The 23,565-nt window shown below is 47.9% G+C and overlaps 1 protein-coding gene across 6 annotated transcripts in view; it reads left to right on the top strand.

Annotated features, from left to right (window-relative positions):
- The window catches only part of MYLK (myosin light chain kinase), a 123,559-nt gene that overhangs the window by 95,344 nt on the left and 4,650 nt on the right, over positions 1-23,565 (top strand). For 3 of the 6 annotated variants that reach the window (XM_049628309.1, XM_049628311.1, XM_049628313.1), the window contains 6 exons: positions 1,440-1,657; positions 3,630-3,753; positions 12,362-12,514; positions 15,387-15,510; positions 21,397-21,526; positions 22,958-23,089. In XM_049628309.1, the coding sequence (XP_049484266.1) occupies positions 1,440-1,657; positions 3,630-3,753; positions 12,362-12,514; positions 15,387-15,510; positions 21,397-21,526; positions 22,958-23,089 (881 nt within the window). Of the gene's footprint in view, positions 1-1,439; positions 1,658-3,629; positions 3,754-12,361; positions 12,515-15,386; positions 15,511-20,967; positions 21,527-22,957; positions 23,090-23,565 lie in introns of those variants that run through there. The other 3 variants (XM_049628310.1, XM_049628315.1, XM_049628314.1) reach the window with 3 other exon arrangements.

The raw sequence follows: 23,565 nt of genomic DNA, 5'->3' as shown, positions 1-23,565 counted from the left end.
TGGCCACCCAGGGACCTCCTGCTAGAGTGTCAGTTCTAGCGTCCCCAGTGGCCACTGGCTCAGCCCTCCCAGGAAGTGTTGGTGATGGAGGCGGTGGTGTGCTGGGCCCCACGCTGCATCCCTGTCTGTCCCTCCAGCAGGGGTCAGTGACAAGATCCACCTGACTCACTACAGGTTGTCAAATGGTAATTAATATGTGCTGAGCACCTACTGTGTGTCAGGAATGATGCTTTCCAGAAGTTCCTTCATTCCTAACAATTTTATGAGGTAGGGACAGGTAAGGAAACCAGGACTCAGAAAGGTTAAGTAATGTGCCCAAAGTCACACAGCTTATAAAAGGCAGGGACAGGATCCACACTCAGCTCTTTCCCTTCTTCATGATGGCTCCCCTTAGAAGAGGAAATGTCCCTTCCCCCTCCCCTGCAAAAAAGAAGAGGGAAGTCCCTTGGAAGAGGACAGGCCCAGAAGGAAGCCCACTCAGCCATGTTCAGCTGGTGGACCTATAGGCCATTGCAGAACAGAGCTTACTGATATCTGGATGCTATAAAAGTCACTGGGGAGATGCTTTAAACTTTCTGAGCAGCAAGGAAGGAAGGTGGGTCAGAGGGCTGGGACAGGGGAACAGAAAGGACCCATGCAACTCAGGAGGCAAGGCCGTGCCTTTGCCCTGAAGGGCGATGTGCTGGCTGGCTATAGCCTCTGGGCCAGTCCTTAGCAGAAGATGCCCACTGTGAGCTCCAGAAACACCACAGTCAGGATCCAAAGTCTATCCAGGCAGGAGGGTATACTATACTTCCAGCCTGGGCAAGGGAACAGGTGTAACAGTTTTACCTAGAGGAAGTAACTGGAACTATAGGCCTGGCCAGAGGAGGCCAACTGATCACAACTGTGAGTGTAATGGGTTACAGCCAGTGAATTTTAGAAAATGTGCCAAGGCTCCTTATTATTGCAGATACTTTTCTGATCCTGGCTATGCAAAACAGATACTTATGGGTGCCGTGAGTATTTATTTCAAGCTTCAGCTCCTGTAAGAGCGATTCCTTACACACCTGTCGTCATTACACACCCTGGCTGGTGGTTACCCTTTGTGTCGAGGAGAAGATGTCTAGATCTCTCAGTTCATGACCACCTCTGAAACTGCCCAGCCCAGATGCTCCCCTGAATCCCCCAGCAGCTCAGTGGGCACAAACAAGGTCCCCCGAGCAGGGAAACCAGGAGGTCCAGGGATTCCTCACACAATGGAAACTGGGACCAACATAACAAGGCAGGGGACTGGAATTCAGGAAGCTGCAGAAATGCCAGGCCCCTCTTAGCCTAGGCTTTCCTGCCAGTCCCCCTACCATCCTCCCCACCCCATTCCCAGCCTGCTCTTGGCCAGACCCCCTGCCAGCCCTGGGCCCCACAATCCTGTGATCTGACCATCCCTTTTGCTCCCGCAGTGTGTCGGGGGGTGAGCTGTTCGAGCGCATCATTGACGAGGACTTTGAGCTGACGGAGCGGGAATGCATCCAGTACATGAGGCAGATATCGGAGGGGGTGGAGTACATCCACAAGCAGGGCATCGTCCACCTGGACCTCAAGCCTGAGAACATCATGTGTGTCAATAAGACTGGCACCAGAATCAAGCTCATCGACTTTGGTCTGGCCAGAAAGCTGGGTAAGGCCATCCGCCTGTCCTGTTGTCACCCACATGCAGTGGCAGTGGCCGTTTGTGTTCCACACACTGGGCACGAGAGGGAATGCACTGTGTTGGAGTTGAAATCGGAAACCGTGGCGGCTGCTGAGGCTCAGATCCTGCCCCTGTCACTGAATAGACTTGACTGAGAGTCTCAAATTCCTTATCTGTAAAATGGGATAAGAGCCATACCCACCTCATAGAGCTATTAGGGGGTCAAGTGAGTTAATATAGGTTAGGTGATGCAAGCAGTGCCTTGCACATAGTGAGCACTGTGTAGGTGTTAGCTCTTCGTTATTGTTGTGGCTGTTGTCATGGTCCCCTCTTGTAGCTTCCACTCTGGTGCAGCAGCACCTCATTTTGGCAATAGCGCCTGTTCCCATTTGCATCCTACCCTACAGTTTCCAGAGCACTTTCTCATACTTGCATTTGGTTCTCACAGCAACCCTGTAAGAGAAACAGGGCAGATTTTGAACCCTGGTTTATAGACTAGGAAACTGTAGCTTTGCCCAGCAGGTTCCACCTGGACCGGCCAGGAGAGGTGCTGGGGCTGGAACAAGGACCCCAGACCTAGTTTGGGGTTCTCTGAGGCCTCTCTGCTATTCCTGCCCTGGGAAGGTGGGTGGATGGGAGAAGGTGGTAGGGACCTTCGTACCCAGCCCTGAAGCCATTTCGGTCCGTAACCAGCTGCCTCATACCCTGCCCACATTCTCCCTGCCTGTGTAGCTGTTCAATGTCTCAGCAACAGCCTCCCCCTCTACCTCCTGACCACTTCCCTGTCAACAGGAACCTGAGAGCTGGCACAGACTGGCTTTTCACCACCCTGAGGGGAGTGAGTGCCAGGGCGCCCTGTTACAGAGAGGATACTGAGGGAGCCAGGTTCTGCCAGGCTGTGACTTGCATGGGAATCAGTGCCAATGCTGGGCACGCGAGCCTGCTCTGCTCCACCTGCTGAGGGGGCAACAGCTGGTGTACAGGGCCTGCCTTCAGGCAGGAAGCATTCCTAATTTGAATGAATAGGGCACCACTGGCCTCAGGAGCTGGCAGTCAGAGCCCAAGGGACACGATGTGCAGGCTCCCTTGGTGAGAGACGTGGGGATAGTTGTGTCTACCATGGCCTTGAGAACTGGGACGAGCTAAAATGAGGCAGGAAGGGTTCAGCTGGGAGCTGGAGCAGAGCTTTCAATCTGAAGGCCATTAAATGGTTTGTCTTAGAATATTTGCTGTGGGCTCTGTCGTGAACAAGGCCAGGTGTGGCCCACAGGCCAGAGGTGTGCCACCCACCCCTTTGTTGATAGATCCCCCAGGAGATGGTATCTATGTGCATCCTACTGGGCATCTCTGGTCCTTTAAGGGAGACCAAGGGGTTAAGGTCTTTCCTGGCTATCCTCCTGCCAGCTCTGGGAGGAGATAGGACGATATGGGTTGAAAGGTGGGGGCAGGAGGGTGTGGCTCAGAGTGGGACCACCTGGGTTTAGGTCCTGACTGCCATGTGAAAAGTGCTAAATCACCATCTTCCCTGGGTATCCCATTCTTCCTCAGGAACATGAGGGTCATACCTCCCTCAGGGCTGTCGAGAGTATTAAATAGGAAAGTCCTTATAAAACAGGTAGCAGGGTACATAGGACTTAGTGAATGTGAGAGATTATTGCCAAGCACAAGGCACAGTCCCTTCTTCAGGGAACTCATGGAAGAGACAGACACATGGAAACTCACTTGGGGGCAGGGACGAATAGGCCTCCTCTCCCCATCCCACCCTGGTGAGTGTGCAGTTTGTCAGTTTCACTGGTACATTGATGCCTCTGTTTACAAAGAGGCTGAGTGTCTCTGTCCCAGAAAGCAGCTGAGGGCCAGGCCTTGTCTGTGTCCCTCCCATGCACACAGATAGCACTTGCTTACCACTGGTTGGCTCCTGAGTGTTCTGGCAGTTGATCCCTCTCCATCCTGGTTACAGAGAATGCAGGATCTCTGAAGGTCCTCTTTGGCACCCCAGAGTTTGTGGCACCTGAAGTGATCAACTATGAGCCCATCGGCTATGCCACGGACATGTGGAGCATCGGCGTCATCTGCTACATCCTGTGAGTCTCAGGGCACGTCGGGGAGGGGCAGAGAGCTCCACAGGAGGGCCCCCAGGGTGCCCTGACATTGAAGGGGCCGGGATGGGTCATGGTCTGGGCCCACCCCAGAGTTAGGAGGGCGGCAGCTCCTATTCCCCTCCCACCAGCCTGCCCGATTCCTCTTTTCCCGAGGAAGTCAGCAGCCCACATCGCACTTCTGTAGAAGTGGCTAGCTCTGACACTGAGACCCCATTCTGGGCCCTTTACTGTCCCTAATGCTGGCCAGGCTGGGGCCTTTGGCCAAGAGGATGGAATGTGACTGGTGTAATTTACCCTCACTTGTGTAGGTGGGTCCATGGAGGCAGGGAGCCCGGGTGCACATCTCCTGTGGGTGTCATCATTATCTTCAGAAGATAGCACCCCATCCTCATGGCAGGGGGACCCCAACTGCAAGCCTCATCCATGAGCCTATTGTATGGGCCAATTAATAAGCACTTTTGATGGTAGAGCCTTAAGTGGGGTCAACAGACAACAGAAAGCCACACAGAAATTAGAACTGGGAAATCAGGTAGAAAATATGAAGCCATTTCAGTTAACAATGCTGGAGAAAAAGAGGGGAGGCCAGAGCGCCTGGGTGGCTCAGTAGGTTAAGTGTCCTGATTTCAGCTCAGGTCACTATCTCACGGTTCATTCCTGAGATCAAGCCTGCACTGGGCTCCACGCTGACAACCCAGAGCCTGCCTGGGATTCTCTCTCTCTCTCTCTCTCTCTCCCTCTCTCTCTCTCTCTCTCTCTCTCTTTCTCTCTCTCTCTCTCTCTCTCTCTCTCTCAAAATAAACTTAAAAAACAAAACAAAACAAAAAACAAAGAGGGGAGGCCAGTAATGTAGACCAGTGCTTTGTAAATAATAATATGCATGAATCACCTAGGCCTCTCCTTAGATTGCAGGTTCTGGTTCAGAAGGTCTGGGAGACCTACAAACCACATTTCTAACAGGTTCCAGGTCACCAGTGGTACTGATCCAAGGACCACACTTATGAGTAGCAGTCTCTAGAACACACCTTGGTGGGATCTTAGTGATTGAGTCTCTGAAAGCCCCGGCTGCCAATAGTCACCTGCCGCAGAGGCAGCCCCTGATCTTATGTAGCAACACACAGTAATGGGATAGTCCCTCTGAAGATGCAGATACACATGCATTCATTTTGAAAATAATATTTTTCATTGTTGAAGCAAACAGAAATGTTTATGTTTTCATTGAAAACTGGAGGAAGGCCTAAGAATGCTTTTTTAGACCCCAGTATGATACATGGCCCTAGGTTATTCTGCTGCACAGCCAGGGTTAGTTAGTAGCCACCGTTACAAAAGCTTTAGCAGAAATGGAGTGATCTTGTGTGTGTGCCCTGTGGCTTTTCCACATGCTCGGGAGTTTTAGTCTCACTGTGGTGTGTCAGGATAGCCTCCCTCAGTTAAACTTGTGTCATGGACTCCGTACCCCAGAGAGTCAGCTTCTTCCCGGCCCAGGGTCACCCCAGCACCACCACCACCACCTCCTCCCCCAGAGCCGCGGAGAAGAAACTCCCTGGCCAGTAGTGCGTGTACCTGTGTCTTCCTACCCCAGCCTCACTCCAGGAGTAAGGGAGCAATGAGTAACAAAAACTGCATCCAATCTGTACTCCTAGCTCCCTTGGTAAATAAGAAACATTAGGGCAGTGGGCCCAGTCACCTCTTCTAGGGCTGCCCCAGGCTGCACGGTGCTCACACTGGATGTCTGGCCCCAGGGGAGACACCTGGCACTTGAGAAACAGTCTTCAGTCAGTTTATTATGTCCAGATCTAGTTGTCTCGTATCCTGGCTCAGTCCCTGGGTCTTTCTGCAGCCATCAAGATTTGCATAACTGTCTCCATCGGTTTTCCCACTGCTGCACATTGGGATCATCTGCTCCCACAGTTTTTCACCTGGGCTCCTGTCTGATCCTCAGAACAAACCTGGGAGTGAATCGGGGCAGGGATTTGATCTTTGTTTGGCTCGGAGGTGACCGGGGCCAAGGAAGTACACGTGACTGCCCATTTCCCACGGTCCTAGAGGGTGACCAGCCTTCCCAGTTCCCCCAGTGCCTTCCCAGATCCTGATGAATTGCCCAGGATATAGGGTTTTCAGTGCTAAAGTAAGGATAGTCCAGGAAATTAGGACAGTTGGTCCAACTAGTCAGGGACGGGGCAGGGCCTGGGCTGCCCTTTAATTTTCACAGTGAACACACCTGTGTAGCCTGTACCCAGATGAAGAACCCCCACACTAGTCAGGCCCCTGCAGCCCTCCCCATGCCCCTCCCAGTCACTATCCCTCAGAGGTAACCATCATCATGTCTAACGTCACGTGCTAGTTTTGCCTGTTTTTGAACTTTACGTAAACAAAATCATACAGTGAGCAATATCTGGCTTCCTTTGCTCAACATTGTTTGTGAGACCCATTCATTTTATTGTATGTAGCTGTAGATTGTTCATTCTCGGTGCTATGTAGTGTTCCACTGTAGGAACATCATCCAGTTTATTTATCCATTTCACATTGATGGGTTTTTAATAGATGCCAGTTCGGGATATTTCAGGTATTCTGTTACATGTGTCTTAGTGAATGCATTTATGCGTTTCTGTTGGATGTATAATCTAGAACTAGAATTATTGAGTCATAAGAGTACTTTATTTTAAAATGCAGGGGCACCTGGGTGGCTCAGTTGGTTAAGCGTCTGACTGCGAGTCAGGTCATGATCTCACGGTTTGTGAGTTCGAGTCCCACGTTGGGCTCTGTGCTGACAGCTCAGAGTCTAGAGCCTGCTTCTGATTCTGTGTCTCCCCCTCTCTCTGCCCCTCCCCTACTCATGCTCTGTCTCTGTCTCAGAAATAAATAAACATTTAAAAAAAAAGTTAAAAAAAATAAATAAAATGCATATTATTTCAGGTGGAGAAACATAATAATTTGGATAATATGTTCTATTGCTTTACTAGATTACTTTTAAAGCTAAGACCAAGAAATAAGGGAGAGCTTTTTGAAATAGGGAGAAAATAATTTTGATGACTGGGGCACCATCCTAAGGGTGTTTGGGCAGCAGAGTGCAAGAAGAGGGGAGAGATGTGTGTGACAGGGAGGCAGGTGAGGGCCAGACGTGATGGACACAGGCCGGCCCTGCGAAGCCTCCTGCAACATCCTGGCTCCTGCGTACCCCACTGTGGGCTGCCCTGCCCTCTGGGACTTTTCCTGTTGGCTCTCACAGTGGGGATTGAGGACTGGGAGCTCCTCTCCTGAGTGAGGGCTCTCAGCAGAGCACATGGCACCCAAAACAAAATGTGGAGCCAGCCAAATGGCTTTTTTCAGACCCTGCTTTGCAAAATTCTGGAGCTGTTGCTGGAAGTCCCCAGAAGAGGTTCTGTCCTCTGTCCCTCTCTTTGGAGCTTGGTTGTCTGTCTGACAGCCCTTGTCAGGGCCACCTTCCACATTTGTACCAGAGGAACCCCTCCATCTCATTTCTGGGGCCAGTGAGAGAGGCCAGGGAGTTGTGGAAATAAGTGATAACTCATTTACTATTCAATGCATATTTGGTGAGCGCTCCCTGAGCCACAAGCTCTGTCCCTGTAGGTTTTTCTGACTTTGTTGGAGGAGCTCCTGAAACCCCTCAGGGATATCAAGGCAGATCCTGTTCTGGCACTGGAGACCTGGCCTCGTGGCCTGCCCCAGGTTTTCCAGGCAGAGTATAAATGCGGTGGCTGGGGTTATAGGCCCCCCTACCCTCACATCCCTGATCCTGGAGGGAGATGGTAGATTCTCTGAATTTCCTGGAGATTCTTCTGGTGTTAGTAATGTCCATTTGGTTTCTGGCAGGAGGAGAGAGGACAGGAGTGCTCTAGGCCACACTTCAACATGGAAGGTATTCTAAGCCTTGCCTCCTTTTCTAAGACCTCCTTTCCTTTCTTGCTTTTCTCTCCCCTATTTTCTGAGGATTTAGCATCCCCTTACTGCCTGTGGGGACACCAGAAACCTCTGTGTGCCCTTCTCTCACCCCTACTCCAGAATTCCTTCTCTCCCTCTCCTGCTTCAAGCCAAGGTAGAGGGCAGTTACTCCTCTGCTTTCTTCCTACCGTCTTCCTATTGGGCTCAGTGACAGATTTCCTATTTCAGCTCATTTGTTGAGCACCTACTGTGGTCCAGAGAGCTGGGGCCATCCCCAACCAAAATCTAACTTCTGGGGACATGAGCCCAGTGAGCGAGGGAGAAGACCCAGTGCCCAAGCATCAGGTACATACTCAGACTTGGGGTTTGGTGCAGGGTTCTTCAGAGGGAACAGACAGCCCCACTAAAAGCTGCCCCTGCCCTCCCAGACATGCTCTCTGATTCCAACTTCTGCATCCTCCAGGTGCCCTGAGCCCACGCCAGTCCCAGCCACGACTGCAGGTTTTTCTCTCCAGAGACGTGGGCTGTGGTTAGTGTGACTAACCCAGGGTGTCTACTTTCTAGGCCACTGCACAAAAGGATACCCAGTTCTTCCTCTGGGACCTGCCCAGCCCTCTCGAATCTTCCCACCGCACCAGAGAATGAGTATCTGAAGGCTAAAATGGGACAAAAGACTAACACCTTCCCAAGCACTCAGTAGTTCTGCTGGCAGATGTGTGGTCTGTTTCAATGGGCCATTCGTGCAGTGGGGTCACCTGCTGCTTGAAAAACACCATGAAGAAAGTATAGTGCAAGAGGCATTTCTGTACCTTTCTCTGTTCTGATGTTCTGCCCTGCAAGCAGAACAGTCGTGGGCATCAGATTCCATGGGTGACGTTTTGCTTCAGTGAGAGAGTAAGAATTAAATGAGAACACCCTGCAGTCATGACCTTTGTGACTTCTCAGCGACCATTAAAAATGAATGTGAAGACTGTGCACACACTTGTGAACAGCAATGTCAAGTGACAAGAAAAGTGGAGCATCTAAAAACTTGCCCACTCTGACTATAGTTTTGTAAAAACTAGATGAATCCATTGGTTACGTTGGGGAGGAAGAAAAAACTTTCCTCCACCTTTTTAGGTTCTTTTCTTGGAGGCCTGCAAATCAAACTGACAAGAGACAGATTAACACGAGGGGAAAAAAAGATGCATAGGAGTTCACAAAGAAATGTGATCCAAGAGGTGTTTAGATTTGGGGGCTTACATACTATTTTAACAAAGAGCAAGTGATTATTGTTGTTATTAGACAAAGGAAAGGGGTTTGGGGCTTCTGGAGGGGTAAATTGTGAGAAGGTGACTAGGAAATGTGTAGTAAATAAAGGTTGTGTTGCAAGGTCTGTTAAGATGAGTCTGTTTCTGGTAAAGGAGAAAACATTTTTACAAATGGAAATTTATGTCACTTTTTTTTTAATGTTTATTTATTTTGAGAGAGAGAATGAGTGAAGGAGGAGCAGAGAGAGAGGGGACACAGAATCTGAAACAGGCTTGACCTGGGGCTCTAACTCACAGACTGCAAGATCATGCATGACCTGAGCTGAAATCAGACACTTAACTGACTGAGCCACTCAGGTGCCCCGGAAATTTTGTCACCTTAATAAAAAAGAAATCATTGTCCTGCTTTTAGACAGAAAGGGAGGGCAAAGAGCTAATGCCTTCAGCTCAAAACAATCTTTATGCCAAAGTGGCATATTTTGGAGTGGCATACTCTGATCCCCTTCAGTTAAAAAATGAGATAAAACTAGGAAGAGAGGTGGATAGTTGTATTTTGAATGCTAATGTTATTATGTTTGTTGATTGGGTTGATCAACCCAACCATACATGATCCTTATGCAAATTCTAGTAATAAATAAAAAGTCCAAAAAAAATTTGTTAAGATCCTGCCAAATTCCACCACCAAGAAACATGACTGAAATTCCAACACTCTCTTTGTCATCATGCTCTGCGTATATTGCAAGTTTTATTTTAGAGACATACTCTTTAACAGGAGGAATTCTGTGGGAGCTCTGCCGGCAAGGAGCCAGCCAGGGCTGGGGGTATTTCAGATGGATGGGCTGCCAGGAAGGAGGAGCGAGGAGGCTCTCCCCAGCTGTGAACTTTACAGAGATTAAGCCCTATCTTTGCAGGATTGCAGTCCCTAATTAGGAAAGGAAGTTTACAGAAGGGGACGTTTCAGCATTCCACAGCAGGATTGTCTGCCATTCTTGTAGTGGTTGGAATGCTGCAGGACTTTACCCCTCTTCATTTCAAACGGAAAATGGAAAGACCGGAGGAGGCAGATAGCTGACAAGCAAGGGTCAGGCTGCTTCTCCATGGGACTAGCTGAAGTCACACAGGATCAGGATCACAGAGATGGGGACAGCTGGGAGCTCCTAGGAATTCTAGCCCAGTACCCTTGGTGTAAAAAGGGGAAACTGAGGCCCAGAGATGGGGGAGGGAGTAGCATATAACCCCACAGACTCGGGAGTGGTACACTCCCACCCTTTCTTCATTGTCATGCAATCGAGAATAATTAGCCCCGTGCCTTCTTCAAGCAGAACAGAAATAAGACATTTTAATGCCATCTGCAAAACTGTTATTCTAAAACACCAATATATTGACCAGGGCAAGATCACTCACATTGCAAAAGTTTTCTTTTTTTTTTTTTTACAAAAGTTCTCACCAGAAGGTTCCCCCCATGGCAAGCTTGCCTCACAATATTTCAGTGGGTTTTGTTTTACAAAACTTGGTTTTCAGGTGCTATTACATTTCATAAGCTGAGTCTCTACATTATGAATGTAGAGACAGTTCCAGAAGGGTTTGTGTTATTGTTTATGACGATGGATTCATATGGATTTGGGAGGCAGGGACATTAGTGACGCCTTAGTTTGGAACACTGATGGCATGAGGGCCCTGGATCTATCTCATGGGACTCAGGTGGGATCAGGGCAGGACCAGCTACATAATTTGTGGGGCTCAGGGCAAAATAAAAAGGTGAAATGACTTGTTCAAATATTACTACAAGTTTCTGTATGACAGCAGAGTATTAAACCAACAGTGGGGCCTTCTAAGGGTGGGGCTCTGTGCATCCGCATAGGCCTGACTTCCATGCGGCCAGCCCCAGGTCAAGGCGAATGGCAGGGGGATGGCTGGAATGAAGAGGAGGTACACAGGAGTAAGAGGCGAGGCCAGTAAGCTGTAAATCTGTTCTCCTTGGCTTTGAGGTACTTTGTCTTACACATTTTATTTGGCTTACACTATTGGTAAATGTGTCACTCCCAAGGTCACAGATTAGTGAGCCCATGGGGGTGAACTGTACACAGAAGAAGCATGCAATATCCACAGTCACAGACAGAGCCCCTTCCTATGGACCAGGCCTCGTGCCAGAGCTGTAAACTATGGTTTACTTCACTGTCACAGGGGTGTTTATATAAAGGAGCAATGAAGATTTAGGCTCTAGATGCCTGGGTTTAGAGCTCACTGACTGAATCCTTGGGCAAGTTACCTAACCCCAATCAATGCCCATTTCCTCATCTGTTAAAGTAATGAGTAATGTTATAGGGTGGTGTTAAGATTGAATGAGTTCAGGGCGCCTGGGTGGCTCAGTTGGTTGAGTGTCCAGTTCTTGATTTCAGCTCAGGTCATGATCTCACAGTCGTGGGATCAAGCCCCATGTCATGCTCTGTGCTGAGGGTGAATCCTGCTTGGGATTGTCTCTCTCTCTCTCTCCCTCTGCCCCTCCCCTCCACTCATGCTTGCTCACTTTCTCTCTCTCTCTCTCAAATGAAAAAAAAAAGATTAAAAAATGGAATGAGTTCATCTATTTTAAGCTGTTTGCCTAGTGCCTGGCACATAGTAAATGTTTGGTTAATGTTTGCTGCCATGATGATGTTGATGGAGGAGGAGAAAGAGGAAGACGAGAAGGAGAATTGGTACAAGTGGTGACTACTGTATAGTTAAGTAGTAGGTTCTCCATCATACAGAGAAGGAAAATGTCCAAGGTCACCCACAAATGAAAATACTGTGCTCTTTCCTCAGCTTTGGTATCTCTTAACGCAAGCTTTCTGGTTTGGCCTAAGTGCCTCAGGCTTACTGGTGTAGACAGATCACCAAACCCATGTTGCTGATTCAAAGTCTACTGTTTGTCCGAGCTTGCCAAGTGTCCTGAGTGTGCTGGGCCCTCTCATTGGTGCTGACGGGTATGAAGATGAGAGGTAGAAGGGGGCAGGGACAGCAGGTGCAGTGGTGAGTGCTGTACCATGTGACCAGTCCCTGACGAGGGTGGCCACAGCACGGAGATAAAGGGAGCCGTGGAGAAGGTTCTGGGCCTTGAGGGAAAACAGAGGACAGGGAGAGGGGCCCTGCTGTGTACTGTGGAAGCTGTAAACTGAAGTAAATTCGTTCCCCTCAGCCTCACAGGCAGGTGGTGACAAGAGGCAGGTGACACCCCAGAAGTACAGTGAGCACTGAGAAGAGGCTGGGCCACAGAAGCCTGTGAGCTACACCCTCTCTCCTTTCCTCAGGTGGGAGGAGAGGCAGGCACAGGGGTATTAGGGGTACAGGGCTTTGAGGGCCCTCACCTTTGACCTCAATACTCACTTGGGGGGATCCTCCCACCCTACCTTTCCTGCCATCAGCCACTCCCATTCACCTCTTGTCCTGCTTTTATCTTCCAGGGTTAGTGGACTTTCCCCCTTCATGGGTGACAACGATAATGAAACCCTAGCCAACGTGACCTCAGCCACCTGGGATTTCGACGATGAAGCGTTCGATGAGATCTCTGATGATGCTAAAGATTTTATCAGCAATTTACTGAAGAAAGATATGAAGTAATGAGTTGAGATTTCCATCTTTACAGCTTCCCCACTCCCTGGACTGGTGTCCAGAAGCAGGCCCCTTCTCACTGAGGAGTGGAGGGCGGGCACTGCAAGAACGGGGGAGGCGAAGGGGGTCTTCCTAGGTCCCCCAGCTCCCTGGTTCCAAACACTCCACTGGTCTTTAGAAGCACAGAAACCCCACTTGAAAAGCAACACTTCATGGATGCTGCAGGGAGAGGGGCAGCTTGTGTGTGTGAATATTGACAACTTCTATTTTCTTGTGTGCTGTGGCCGGGGATGCCATGCTGAAACCTCAGCCCCTCTTCAGGGGTGACTCTGCAAGTACCCTATTGTGGACCTACTCATACCCCCAGGCTATTCTGGCTTGATGTGTTTTCCATATCTAAATTACTTAACAACTGATGGCCTGAACATGGTACCTTCTCCCGCTGGCCAGAGTGAGGCCGTGATTTCAGACCTCTGGCTCAGCTCTGTCCCAGCCTGCGCCCTTTCCCCCATTCACCACGCAGACTGTGCAGTTCCCCACCCTGGGGGCTGCTGGGAGCTGCCGTTGTGGTTGGTGGAGGAACACATAAAACAGTTGCATAAGGTGCTCGGTAAGTGTCCCCATGAGAGAAGAGTGCAGCTGGGAGGCTAGAGCGGAATCCATAGGTGAGCACTCTCCCCTCGAGGGAACCTGCGGGATTACAGCAGGTAGGCTGGAGGCTGTGCCAGTGTGGGGAAAGCTGGCCTGCCTGGGGGAAGGGAGCCGCAAGCTGTCAGGTGGGAGTAACTGGCCTATTGGGTGCCTGGCCCATTGTAAACTGGTGGCCAGATGCGGCAGGGTGTGGCTCCAGCCCCCCCCCCCCCCCCAACCCAAGTAGCATTTGGCACCAGGGAGCAGTTCTACACTTTGCCCTAGAAGACGGGTGGTGTTGAAATAGGTCAGACACCAGAGGATAAAAAGGGGAAGGGCTGCCCGACTCCACAGGTAGGTGACTGCATTCACCAGGTGACTTTATTATGGTGCAGGCTCTGCCCTGTCTGCCTGGCCCACAGACCCCTGGAGGCTACCAGTTATCTTGTTCCCCTCTGGGAGAAACCCTGTTTGGGACCAAGAGCACAGTTGCTAAAATAACAGTGTTGGAAGATCTCTCAGATGGCTCTGATTTTCTCGATATGTGTCCACCTCTCAGTCCTTTGTAACTACCTCAGGCCAAACTCCTCCAGAGGCTACATCCACACTCCTTCAGTGAGGCTGTCTTAGTGTTTTGCTCTCACAGCCTTTGTTAGAAATAGACATTACTCAGATAGAATCTGGATGTTGTGGGGACCTAGGTTCCCTTCCAGTGTGAGCAATCCTTGCTCCCAAGATGCTTTGCAGAGATGCAGACCTCCTTCCTAATAACTCTGGTCCAGGATGGTTTTTGTCCACCAAGCTTCATTCACTGAAGATTTGGTAAATGGGGCAATATGGATATATCTGTTTTCTCATCTGACCTTGAATTAATTCAGTAATGAGCTGTACTAGACCCTCTGTGCTCATAAAATGGATTCACCAAAGAACTGATTTCAAATGTCAAGATACTCGATTCCTATAAACTCTTGAACTTAGCATCTCTTTAACCAGAAATCTCCACCTTTCAGCACTTTGAAAAATATTCATCTAGTATAAAATTAATGATGTAAGTTGTAGAAAATTTGAATATAGGAAAATTAAAATAATCCATGATCCTTTTATCTAAAGATCACTACATTTTGTTATACTTAGCAAATTTACTCATACTCGTTTTTCTTTTTAAAATTTTTTTTAACGTTTATTTAAAAAAAAATTTTTTTTTTAATGTTTATTTATTTTTGAGACAGAGAGAGACAGAGCATGAACGGGGGAGGGGCAGAGAGAGGGAGACACAGAATCTGAAACAGGCTCCAGGCTCTGAGCTGTCAGCACAGAGCCTGACATGGGGCTCGAACTCACGGACCACGAGATCATGACCTGAGCCGAAGTCGGCCGCTTAACTGACTGAGCCACCCAGGCACCCCTCATACTCTTTTTTCTATGTGTGTTAGCATCTGGTTCTTTGGACTTTATTAGTCCTATTATAACTAAGGTGATGGCCCTGAATTATTTCTAGATTCCCAGAGCTTTCAGAGAGATTAAATGAGTTTGAGTACAGTTTGTAAGGTTGTCATAATGCATAGATTGTATGCAGGACATACTTCTGAGTTTTAACAAGAAAAATCTGATACTCAACCACATCACAAGACATGAAAACTCAGTGATTCTCAGAGATTTAGGCTTCATGTTTTACCTTCCTTTCCACCAGATAGGAAGGCTAAAGGATTAGGCCTCTACAGCCCCTTCCCCACGTGACCAGTAGAATGACCCCACCCTAGAATATCTGCCCTCCAGCACTTAGACTTCTTTTTTTTTTTTTTTTAATTTTTTAACGTTTATTTATTATTGAGAGACAAAGCATGAGCAGGGGAGGGGCAGAGAGAGGAGGAGACACAGAATGGGAAGCAGGCTCCAGGCTCTGAGCTGTCAGCACAGAGCCTGATGCGGGGCTCTAACTCCCAAACTGTGAGATCATGACCTGAACCCAAGTCAGGCGCTTAGCTGACTGAGCCACCCAGGTGCCCGAGTATTAGACCCAAGGGCAGGTCATGAGACTCCACCTGCTTACTTGGTGGTTAAGCCTTAACACTAACCTATTCTGATCTAGTCAGTGTAACCCAGACCAAGAGAGGAAAAATGCCAGGAGCACAGTAACCCTGATCATGGTGGATGGACCGAGGACAGGTGACCTCCCATTTCTGATCTAACCAGCAGTCTCTGAGGTCCCCTCCTGTTCAGAAATCCTCTGATCTCTGCCTCCATCAGAAACCGCCTGAACTGCACCCAGTGCCTTCAGCATCCGTGGCTAATGAAAGACACCAAGAACATGGAGGCCAAGAAACTCTCAAAGGACCGGATGAAGAAGTACATGGCAAGGAGGAAATGGCAGGTAATGAGGGAGTCACTTTGGACTTGGATGTTGCCCTTTACATTTGCTTTATTCAAGCTACCCTCAATCCAACAGTGTTTACGTCTATCTTAAAATAGTCTGGGACCAAGAGTGACATTTCATGTCTTCGTGGCTAGGGATGAGCAATGTTATCTTTAAGACTTTTTGGCAACCCTGGAGAATGTGATCTCCTTAAAGGTAGTGGGATAGGCTTATATTTCTTTATAGTGAAGGAGGAGGGCATATGATCTACAAAGAGAGATACGGTCCCCACCCTTCTCCATAGGGAGATTATATGTTACTATGTGTCCTTGGGCGAGTGACAACCTTACTGTGCCTTCATTTTCCCACCTGTAAAGTGGGGAATAATAGTGGCACCAACATCACACAGCATTATTGTGGGAAATACGGGAGATAATCTTCATCTGGCTTTGAGCAATTTGTGTGGCACATAGTAAGTGATTGAAAATAACACCAGTAGCTAATATTATGGCTGGCTGGCCATATGTCAGGGAACATTCAAAGCACTTTCTATGCAATGAGTCTTTTAATCCTAGGAGGCAGGTACTATTATTATCCCCACTTTTCAGACAAACTGAGGCAGAGAACAGTTAGGAATGTTACTGAAGATCATGTAGCTAGTAAATGGAAAAGGATTCAAACCCAGAGCCTGGTTCCAAAGTACAGTCTTAACAATGATGTAAAATTGCCTCTGATTTTTAACAGATGCATGAAATTGTCATCCAAAACCATAGAGAATTTGTCATCAGCTGTTTTATTTTTATTATCACTATTAGTATTACAAAATTCCTGGGCTACTGGAGGGTACATGGTTTCGGTACTCAAGGAATGTATAGTGTAGTAGGGTACTGAAGCAAATGGACATAAAAGGACACCATGCACACCAAGAATCGTAAACGATCAGTATAGCCTACCATACCCATATATGTGAGTGTAGATGGGAGAATGGAGCCAGTCACACCAGAGGCTGGATGTGGTTGTGAGGAAATGCTGCCAGGGGCAGAACTTTGAAAGTGGTCATGGAAAATGGGCTGGAAGAAGAGAAGAGGGCATAACTGCACAGAGGAGAAAGCACAGAGGAACTCACCCTGACAGGAGCAGAGTCCTTTAGCTGGGCAGTCGGGGGAACTAGGGCATGTAAAACTTGTCTGTGTGGCAGAGAAAAAGGAGATCTCTGTTTTAGGGGCAACTGGGACGCTGGTAATTTACCATACGCGATGACTAAATCCTCAAAAAGTACAACTTCACATGGAGGGTGAGAGGAGCAGAGGCAAAGGGGCAGCTTTTGGGCATGTGGGTTTAAGGGACCACTTCCCCTGAGTGGCTCGGCCAGGACTCCCCCACGATGGGAGTCCGTTGTTGGTTAGTCCCCAGTGAAGGTTTAGGTGGACCTCCTGGCTCCCTCAAGTGCCAGGCGAGTTGGAACACCTGTGCCGCTTACCTTACCCTCTAGTGTCATTTGAATCCAGTGAAGAGTAGCTGAGTTTCTAAAAAACAAAAAGGGGTCCACAAAACCTAAGTTGGCTTTATTAATGATCCAATGGCTGACAGATCTCAAAGAAATAGTGGTACTTCTGGCATGGATAGGGTGGCTGGTGTGGGGGTGGGGCTGTCCTCAGTGCAGTGAGTCTCTTTGGGGTTTGCTTGAATGATGAACCAAAGCCAGGGGGGGCCTAAACGCAGGGGACAGGAGCAGAGAAAAGGAAATGGGAGAGGAAATAAATGAAATTTTTTAATCTAATGGGTCAGGGAACAATAAATTGTGCTGATATTTTAAATTGCTTAAATTTTTTTCTTGTTGTTAACAGTGCTATTGGCCATAAGGTTTTCTGGAAGTGAGAAGGGAAAGAAAAGGATAGAATTCAGAGGAGAAACCTTAATTTCCTATCTTTTTGTTTTTAATGTTTATTCTTTTTTGGGAGAGACAGCACGAGTAGGGGAGGGGCAGAGAGAGGGGGACAGAGGATCTGAAGCAGGCTCTGCACTGACTGTAGACAGTCTTATGCAGGGCTCAAACTCACTGTGAGATCATGACCTGAGCCAAAGTCAGATGCTCAACTGACTGAGCCACTCAGGCACCCCTGATTTCATATCTTAACATAGGTAGGAGCATTTGGAAATGGTTTTTCCACAAAAATAGTGGTTAGGTTTCACAAAATTACACACAAAAGTAGTCTATAGAATCCCACGTGGCACATGATGTCCCTGAAGTGTAATTTCACTGATAATGGTTCAGCAGCATCTGACCATCCACATTTTTTACCCCAGATATCAGGACCTTAGCACACCTGGACCAGGGGGTTCCCTCTCAGAGCAGCTGAGGTTCTGTGTGGTCGGGAGCAGAGTGCCATGGAATAAAATGGGGTAAACTGTGGTGGAGGGAGAGGGCCAGGCGAGATACGGGTGGCCCAGAGATCTCTACAGTTGCACAAGAGAAGGTTCCTTGCTATCATCCTGATGTGGTTTCCATAAAAGGCCCGGGAGGAAGGAACTAACATGAGAGCAAATCCCTACAAGTGGGGCAACATCTAGATGACTAATCATATTATTGATCTTAGAATGAAGTTATTCTGAAAGAGGGTATGTTTTTTATTTGTATGAAAAGAATTTTCAAAAGATGTGATGAGCAGTAGCACTGAGGGTGAGTTGAGCAGGATAACAGGGCTTCTGCTTGTAAAACTGGAAGCTGGGGGTGGGGGGGATGGACTGAAAGGGTAAGGGGCATTAAGGAATCTACTCTTGAAATCATTGTTGCACTGTATGCTAACTAACTTGGATGTAAATTTAAAAATAAAAAAAAATAAAAAAAAAAAAAACCAACCTGGAAGCTAAGGACTAGGAAGTAGAGGCCTGTGGGCAGCCATCTTTATTTTCTGAGAACCACAAAGACTTCTGCAGTATGGACCACAGGGCCATAGAGAAGAAAGCTTTTGACTCAGGATAGCAGAGAGTACTCTTGGCCATCACATTTGGATATTATGCACTTCTCAGAGAAAACTGGAGTCTTGGAGCTGGTGATATATATGTATGGTCTAGGATGGTTGGCTGGCTCCAGGGTGACCAACTTGCTCCAGTGTGCCAAGGTCTGTCTTGGCTTTAACCCTGAAAGACTCTCATTCTGGGAAACCCCTCAGTCCTGGGCAAACCAGGCCGGTTAGTCACCCTGGCTGGCTTTTCCAGGGGAGGGAGTCTGAGTGGCATTAGGGAGGCCAGTACAGACACCGCCTGCCTGGAGCACAGGAACCCAGCCTTGGCAATGGCCTTCAGACAAGAAAAAGACTTCCTCCAAACAAGGATGGAACTTGGGGAACTGAAACTTTCTTTCTTGGTATTCTAAAAATTTCCAGAAGTCTTAATAAAGCAGCAACCAATTTTCAGCTCAGAGTCATGAAACTTAAAGACTAGAACATATAGATATATATTTCTTTTCTAGTTCTGACAATTTCCCTACTGATTTTTTTTTCATAAATTAGTTCCCAAAGATTGAATTCTGATGGAGATTATTTTTAAGATTTTCGTTACTAAGCACTTCTTACTTTTGTCCTTGTCTTAGAAATTATATGCTGTATCACTCCATCTGATGGAAAATTTCCTCCTATGTATAGCCTATTTGTTAATGTGTATATGATCCCTTCTCTGAAATATTCTCTTTTATCTGCCTTGTTCTGGTAACGTCATGTTAGTCATTTTGTTAGTGGAAGAGGAAAGACTTCCTTATTCCACACCTAAAGACAGTCCTGATCAGTCACAATCTGGGCATTTGGAATTAGGGAGCCCGTGGGCTACACAGTCACATGTATGAATCCTAGTCTTTCTGCAAAAGACTAGAGCTATAGGGAGATTTTAATCTTCTGGTCCAAGAACATGAGATGCACAGAGGGGAACTGATTTGCCCAGAGTCACACAGTAACATACCTTTGTTGAGAATGAACCCTCTCATTTGACAGACTCCTGGCCCAGGCAAACCAATCTGTGTTAGATAAAGGGAATCAAGAGCCAGAAGGGCTGGATCTGAGAGTTTGGCTGACCAGGAAATAGTCTGGTCTGACGTCAGCTCCATAGGGAGGGCTGCCATGGCTGGCACCTCCTCTTACCCATTCCTGAGGTCAGGATAAGCTCCCAGGGGAAGAGCTGGGTCTCTCCAGCTAGCACAACAAACAGGTCAGTGATGTCACCAGTAACCTCCTCTCCCAGAAGAGCAGAAAAGACTGCCAAAGTGGGCTCAGTCTGCAGGTATTTTGCCTGCAAGGCCACAGTGCCTGTGCACACAGTTAAGTTGGTCATTTGTCATCTCTCACCTTTTTCCCCCACCCGCTGTATCACATCCACTTGGGGCTTTCTGTGCTCTGTTCAGAGTGACCCAGCTTCATCATGGTGACAGAGGGCCATAAACATTACCACACTGCAGTGATGTATGTGTGCAAGAGGGTGGATGGCCAGAGGGCAGAGCAGGATTGAATGTCCAAAGTGCATGAAAATAGTCTGCAATAAGGATGGCATGTGACAAACAGAAAAGTGGCTGTGGTCATAGCAGATCTCCACTTAAATCACACACACACACACACACACACACACACACACACACACACACACCATTATGAGTCCCTAGTGCCCTGTAATCCTTTACTTTCAAAATAATCTTTTTTTCTGGAGATATACTGGTTTTCCTGGTAGTCGAAAATTGTGAGGCTTTACTGAAATACTTGAGCGCATGAAGTTAGTTCAGGAGGAGATGGCTTTGCAGGGACAGTTTACAGTCCAGTAGATGAGTGCTAGCCACTGGCCTATGTACAGGCTGTTTCTTTTCTCTCTGAGCAGCCAGCCTGTGGTAACGTCTGCACTCTGGACATACAGTATCTGGGTGCCTAAAAAGATGTTTTGGGTGTAGGGGTGGAAAGAGTTGCTTATGCCTTAGTTTCTCACCTCGTCTTTCCACTGACCTTAGAAAAGGGGCAAGAAACTTCACTTGAAGGTGAGAAACATAGACACGATTGTGTATTATTGGGGATTTCCTGATCTAAATCCTGTGCTTGGTAGAATTTTCATAATACAAAGAAAATTTTCATCTCAAGTTCTGGCATCCTTTTCAGCAGAAATTCTCTCTTCTTCCAAGGTTCCTCATCTCAGAAAAGCAAAGCGCCGCTGCTTTTCATTTCTTCGGGCGCTTCTTTTTGATGGCTGGGTGTACATCAGGGAAGAGCACCCCTCCAGAACTTCACTGTGCATTCACAGACTTGTGCTGGGGCCAGCCAGAGTGTTTCTGGAAATCTCTTAAGTATCTGAATCATAAACAGAACTAATGAGACCTTGGAGATCATCTTGTCCAACCCCCTTCTTATACAGAGAAGGAAACCGGAGCCCAGAGAGGTTAAGCGACTTGCCCAAGGTCAATGGAATGCTTTTTTTTTCCCTTTGCATCAGGACCTGTGGGATCCGTAGTAACTTTCTCTGGACCAATTAAAATCCTATTGCTAGTATTGTTTTACGAGAAACAGCCCCACTGGGCCTCGTCAGCAATAAGTCTTTGGAGCTGTCTCAGCCTGCAGTTGCTTTATATAAACTATCCCTTTTATGGGAGTTGAAGCACAGTATGAAAAGGGTTTTTGTCTCATGTTGACCTTGTTTAGTCACATTAACGCACACATTGGTTCCAGGCCCCATTCCATTCTCCGAACATCTTCTGACACGCTGATAGTGCTGAGCAGAGCAAGGTTGGGCTCACTCCTCTGGCAGAACTTCGGCACTGGGGAGGTCCTCATTTCAAGGACAGCTGCACCTCTGGGGCTAGGCTCTTTTCCCCGAGCCCCACTGCCCAACAGGAACCAGGGACACCGCCTGAGTCCAACGCCAGTGTCTATTTTCCAGAAAACGGGCAATGCTGTGAGAGCCATTGGAAGACTGTCCTCTATGGCAATGATCTCAGGGCTCAGTGGCAGGAAATCCTCAACAGGATCACCAACCAGCCCGCTCAATGCAGAAAAATTAGAATCTGAAGGTAAGGAGCTCCAGGAAGATTTGCTCTAGTTGGCAAGAAAGGAAGGGTTGAGGGATGGAGGGACATTTTGAGGTTTTAAGGGGGGTTTGGGTTTTTTTGATAATATAAACTATAAGGATAAAATTCAGAACTACTTTTAGGTTGCCCTAAAATTACTAAGTCTGCTAGTTATTCTTTAATTGTTCAACGTTAAGTTTAGCTACTTTCAGAGGGAAAGTTATTGTCTCATAGGACCAGGTGACCTCCGATGTTCTTTTCCCTATATTTTACATAAGAATTAGTGAAGACTTCATTAAAAGCTTCCTTTTTTCTCATTAGAAAAGTGAGATTTGTATACTGATAGGTAAACGTAAAAATCACATATAGTAGTATCTTTTTAAAAAATATCCTTCCATGTTCTTACTGCCTTTGTGTTTTTCTTTTTTTTAAAAAATGACCTTTAGTCCATATTCCTTTGGCACTTGTCACGATGCTGAAACATGCCGTTTGAATGGGGTAGACTGCGCGTGACAGGGCTCCTCCTGGAGACCAGTAGGGCCAATTAGCTGTTTGCACACCGCCTTTGAAATGCTGCCCCGACCATCTCCTCAGTGAAGGCTCTGGCCTCTTCCAAGCTCCAGGTGCATGCAGGGTCTGGCCTTTACCTTCTTGAGGCACCTCATTTGGCCAAAGACACCCCCCTAACTCCCGCTGCCTGGTGTTTTTGGCATCCAAAGGTGAGAAGCTAGGTCTAGATCCCTCTTGTGCATAAAAGCAGGGTAATTGGCGAGGCTGCTTGCTGGGCTGCTCTGATGCAGCTGGGGGCAGAGTCTGCAACACGTGGGCCTGGTCCCTCCTGATCCGCACTCCCCAGATGACCCAGAAATAGCCTGAAGGGAAGGGAGAGTATATAGGAGCCCCTCCAAGTCACAGCTTTTCCCTGGACCAATCCCAGATCCTCATCCGTAGTCATACATTGTGAAGGCAGGGTGAGTGTGGAGAACAGAACTACTGGTAAATCAAAGGCATGTCTAGGACCCCCTTTCCAAGGAGCAGGTGAAGGGCCTGCTGCTCTAGGAGGGAGGGCAAAGCAGGGACAGAGATTGGGACAGCTGGTGTGGTTTGTCCTTCTTCGATCCCTTCCACTGAATCCTGAGACAGCATGGAATGGAGCCAAAAATCCTTTTTAAAGATTATTTCCTTTTTCAGTGTGTCAGCATAAAGGAAGGAGGGAGTTCAAACATTTCCACAGTTTTGTCACAGTTCTCTCTTCTGCCAAAACCATGTGGCGGCAGGCCAACCTGTCCCCAGGAGAAAGGTGTACTTGACTCAATCCCCTAAGCCACATTATTTGCTGAATTACAGCAACTTAAAAAAAAAAATCAACTTTTTTAAACCAGGGAAGAGAACAGGAAATGAAGAACTGACCGTGTTTCCTTCCCTGTCTCCTAGAAGATGTGTCCCAAGCTTTCCTTGAGGCTGTTGCTGAGGAAAAGCCCCACGTAAAACCCTATTTCTCTAAGACCATCCGTGATTTAGAAGTTGTGGAGGGAAGCGCTGCTAGATTTGACTGCAAGATTGAAGGTAAGTTGTAGCGGTTCTTCCCTTGACTTTGACCACACAAAAGTGTGGCGTGGTGGGTGGGTGGGCCCTGCTATGTGCCCCAGGCAGAATGTCAGTTCTGGGCAGCCAGGACGCAAGCGAAGATAACTGGGTCAGGAGGAGTTGGCCCACTGCCCCCACTCCGCCTCCTGAAGGTTGGTGCCGTTCAGTGACTCACCTAGGGCGCCTCTGATATTCTACGTATTCATATCAACCACTGATGTGAGTGGCTCATCACAGACCTATTTGGCTATGGAAGAGGCTTAATGAAATGAGCTTTGCAGGCTTCTGGGAAGCCTGTGAACTGCCCACAAGAAGCTTCAAAGGAAGGCTGGCATGAAGAGGATGTGGAGTCGGAGGCCCTTCTGCTCAGCTGTGGGCTGTGTGAACTTGGGTGGTGATTTAACTCTTCTGAGCCTCTGGCCCTTACCTGATGATGTCTAATGCCTGAGTCATTC

This window comes from Panthera uncia, chromosome C2 (genome assembly GCF_023721935.1).
Source record: "Panthera uncia isolate 11264 chromosome C2, Puncia_PCG_1.0, whole genome shotgun sequence".
NCBI classification, from domain to species: domain Eukaryota; kingdom Metazoa; phylum Chordata; class Mammalia; order Carnivora; family Felidae; genus Panthera; species Panthera uncia.
This window is presented reverse-complemented; position numbering and strand designations above follow the sequence as displayed.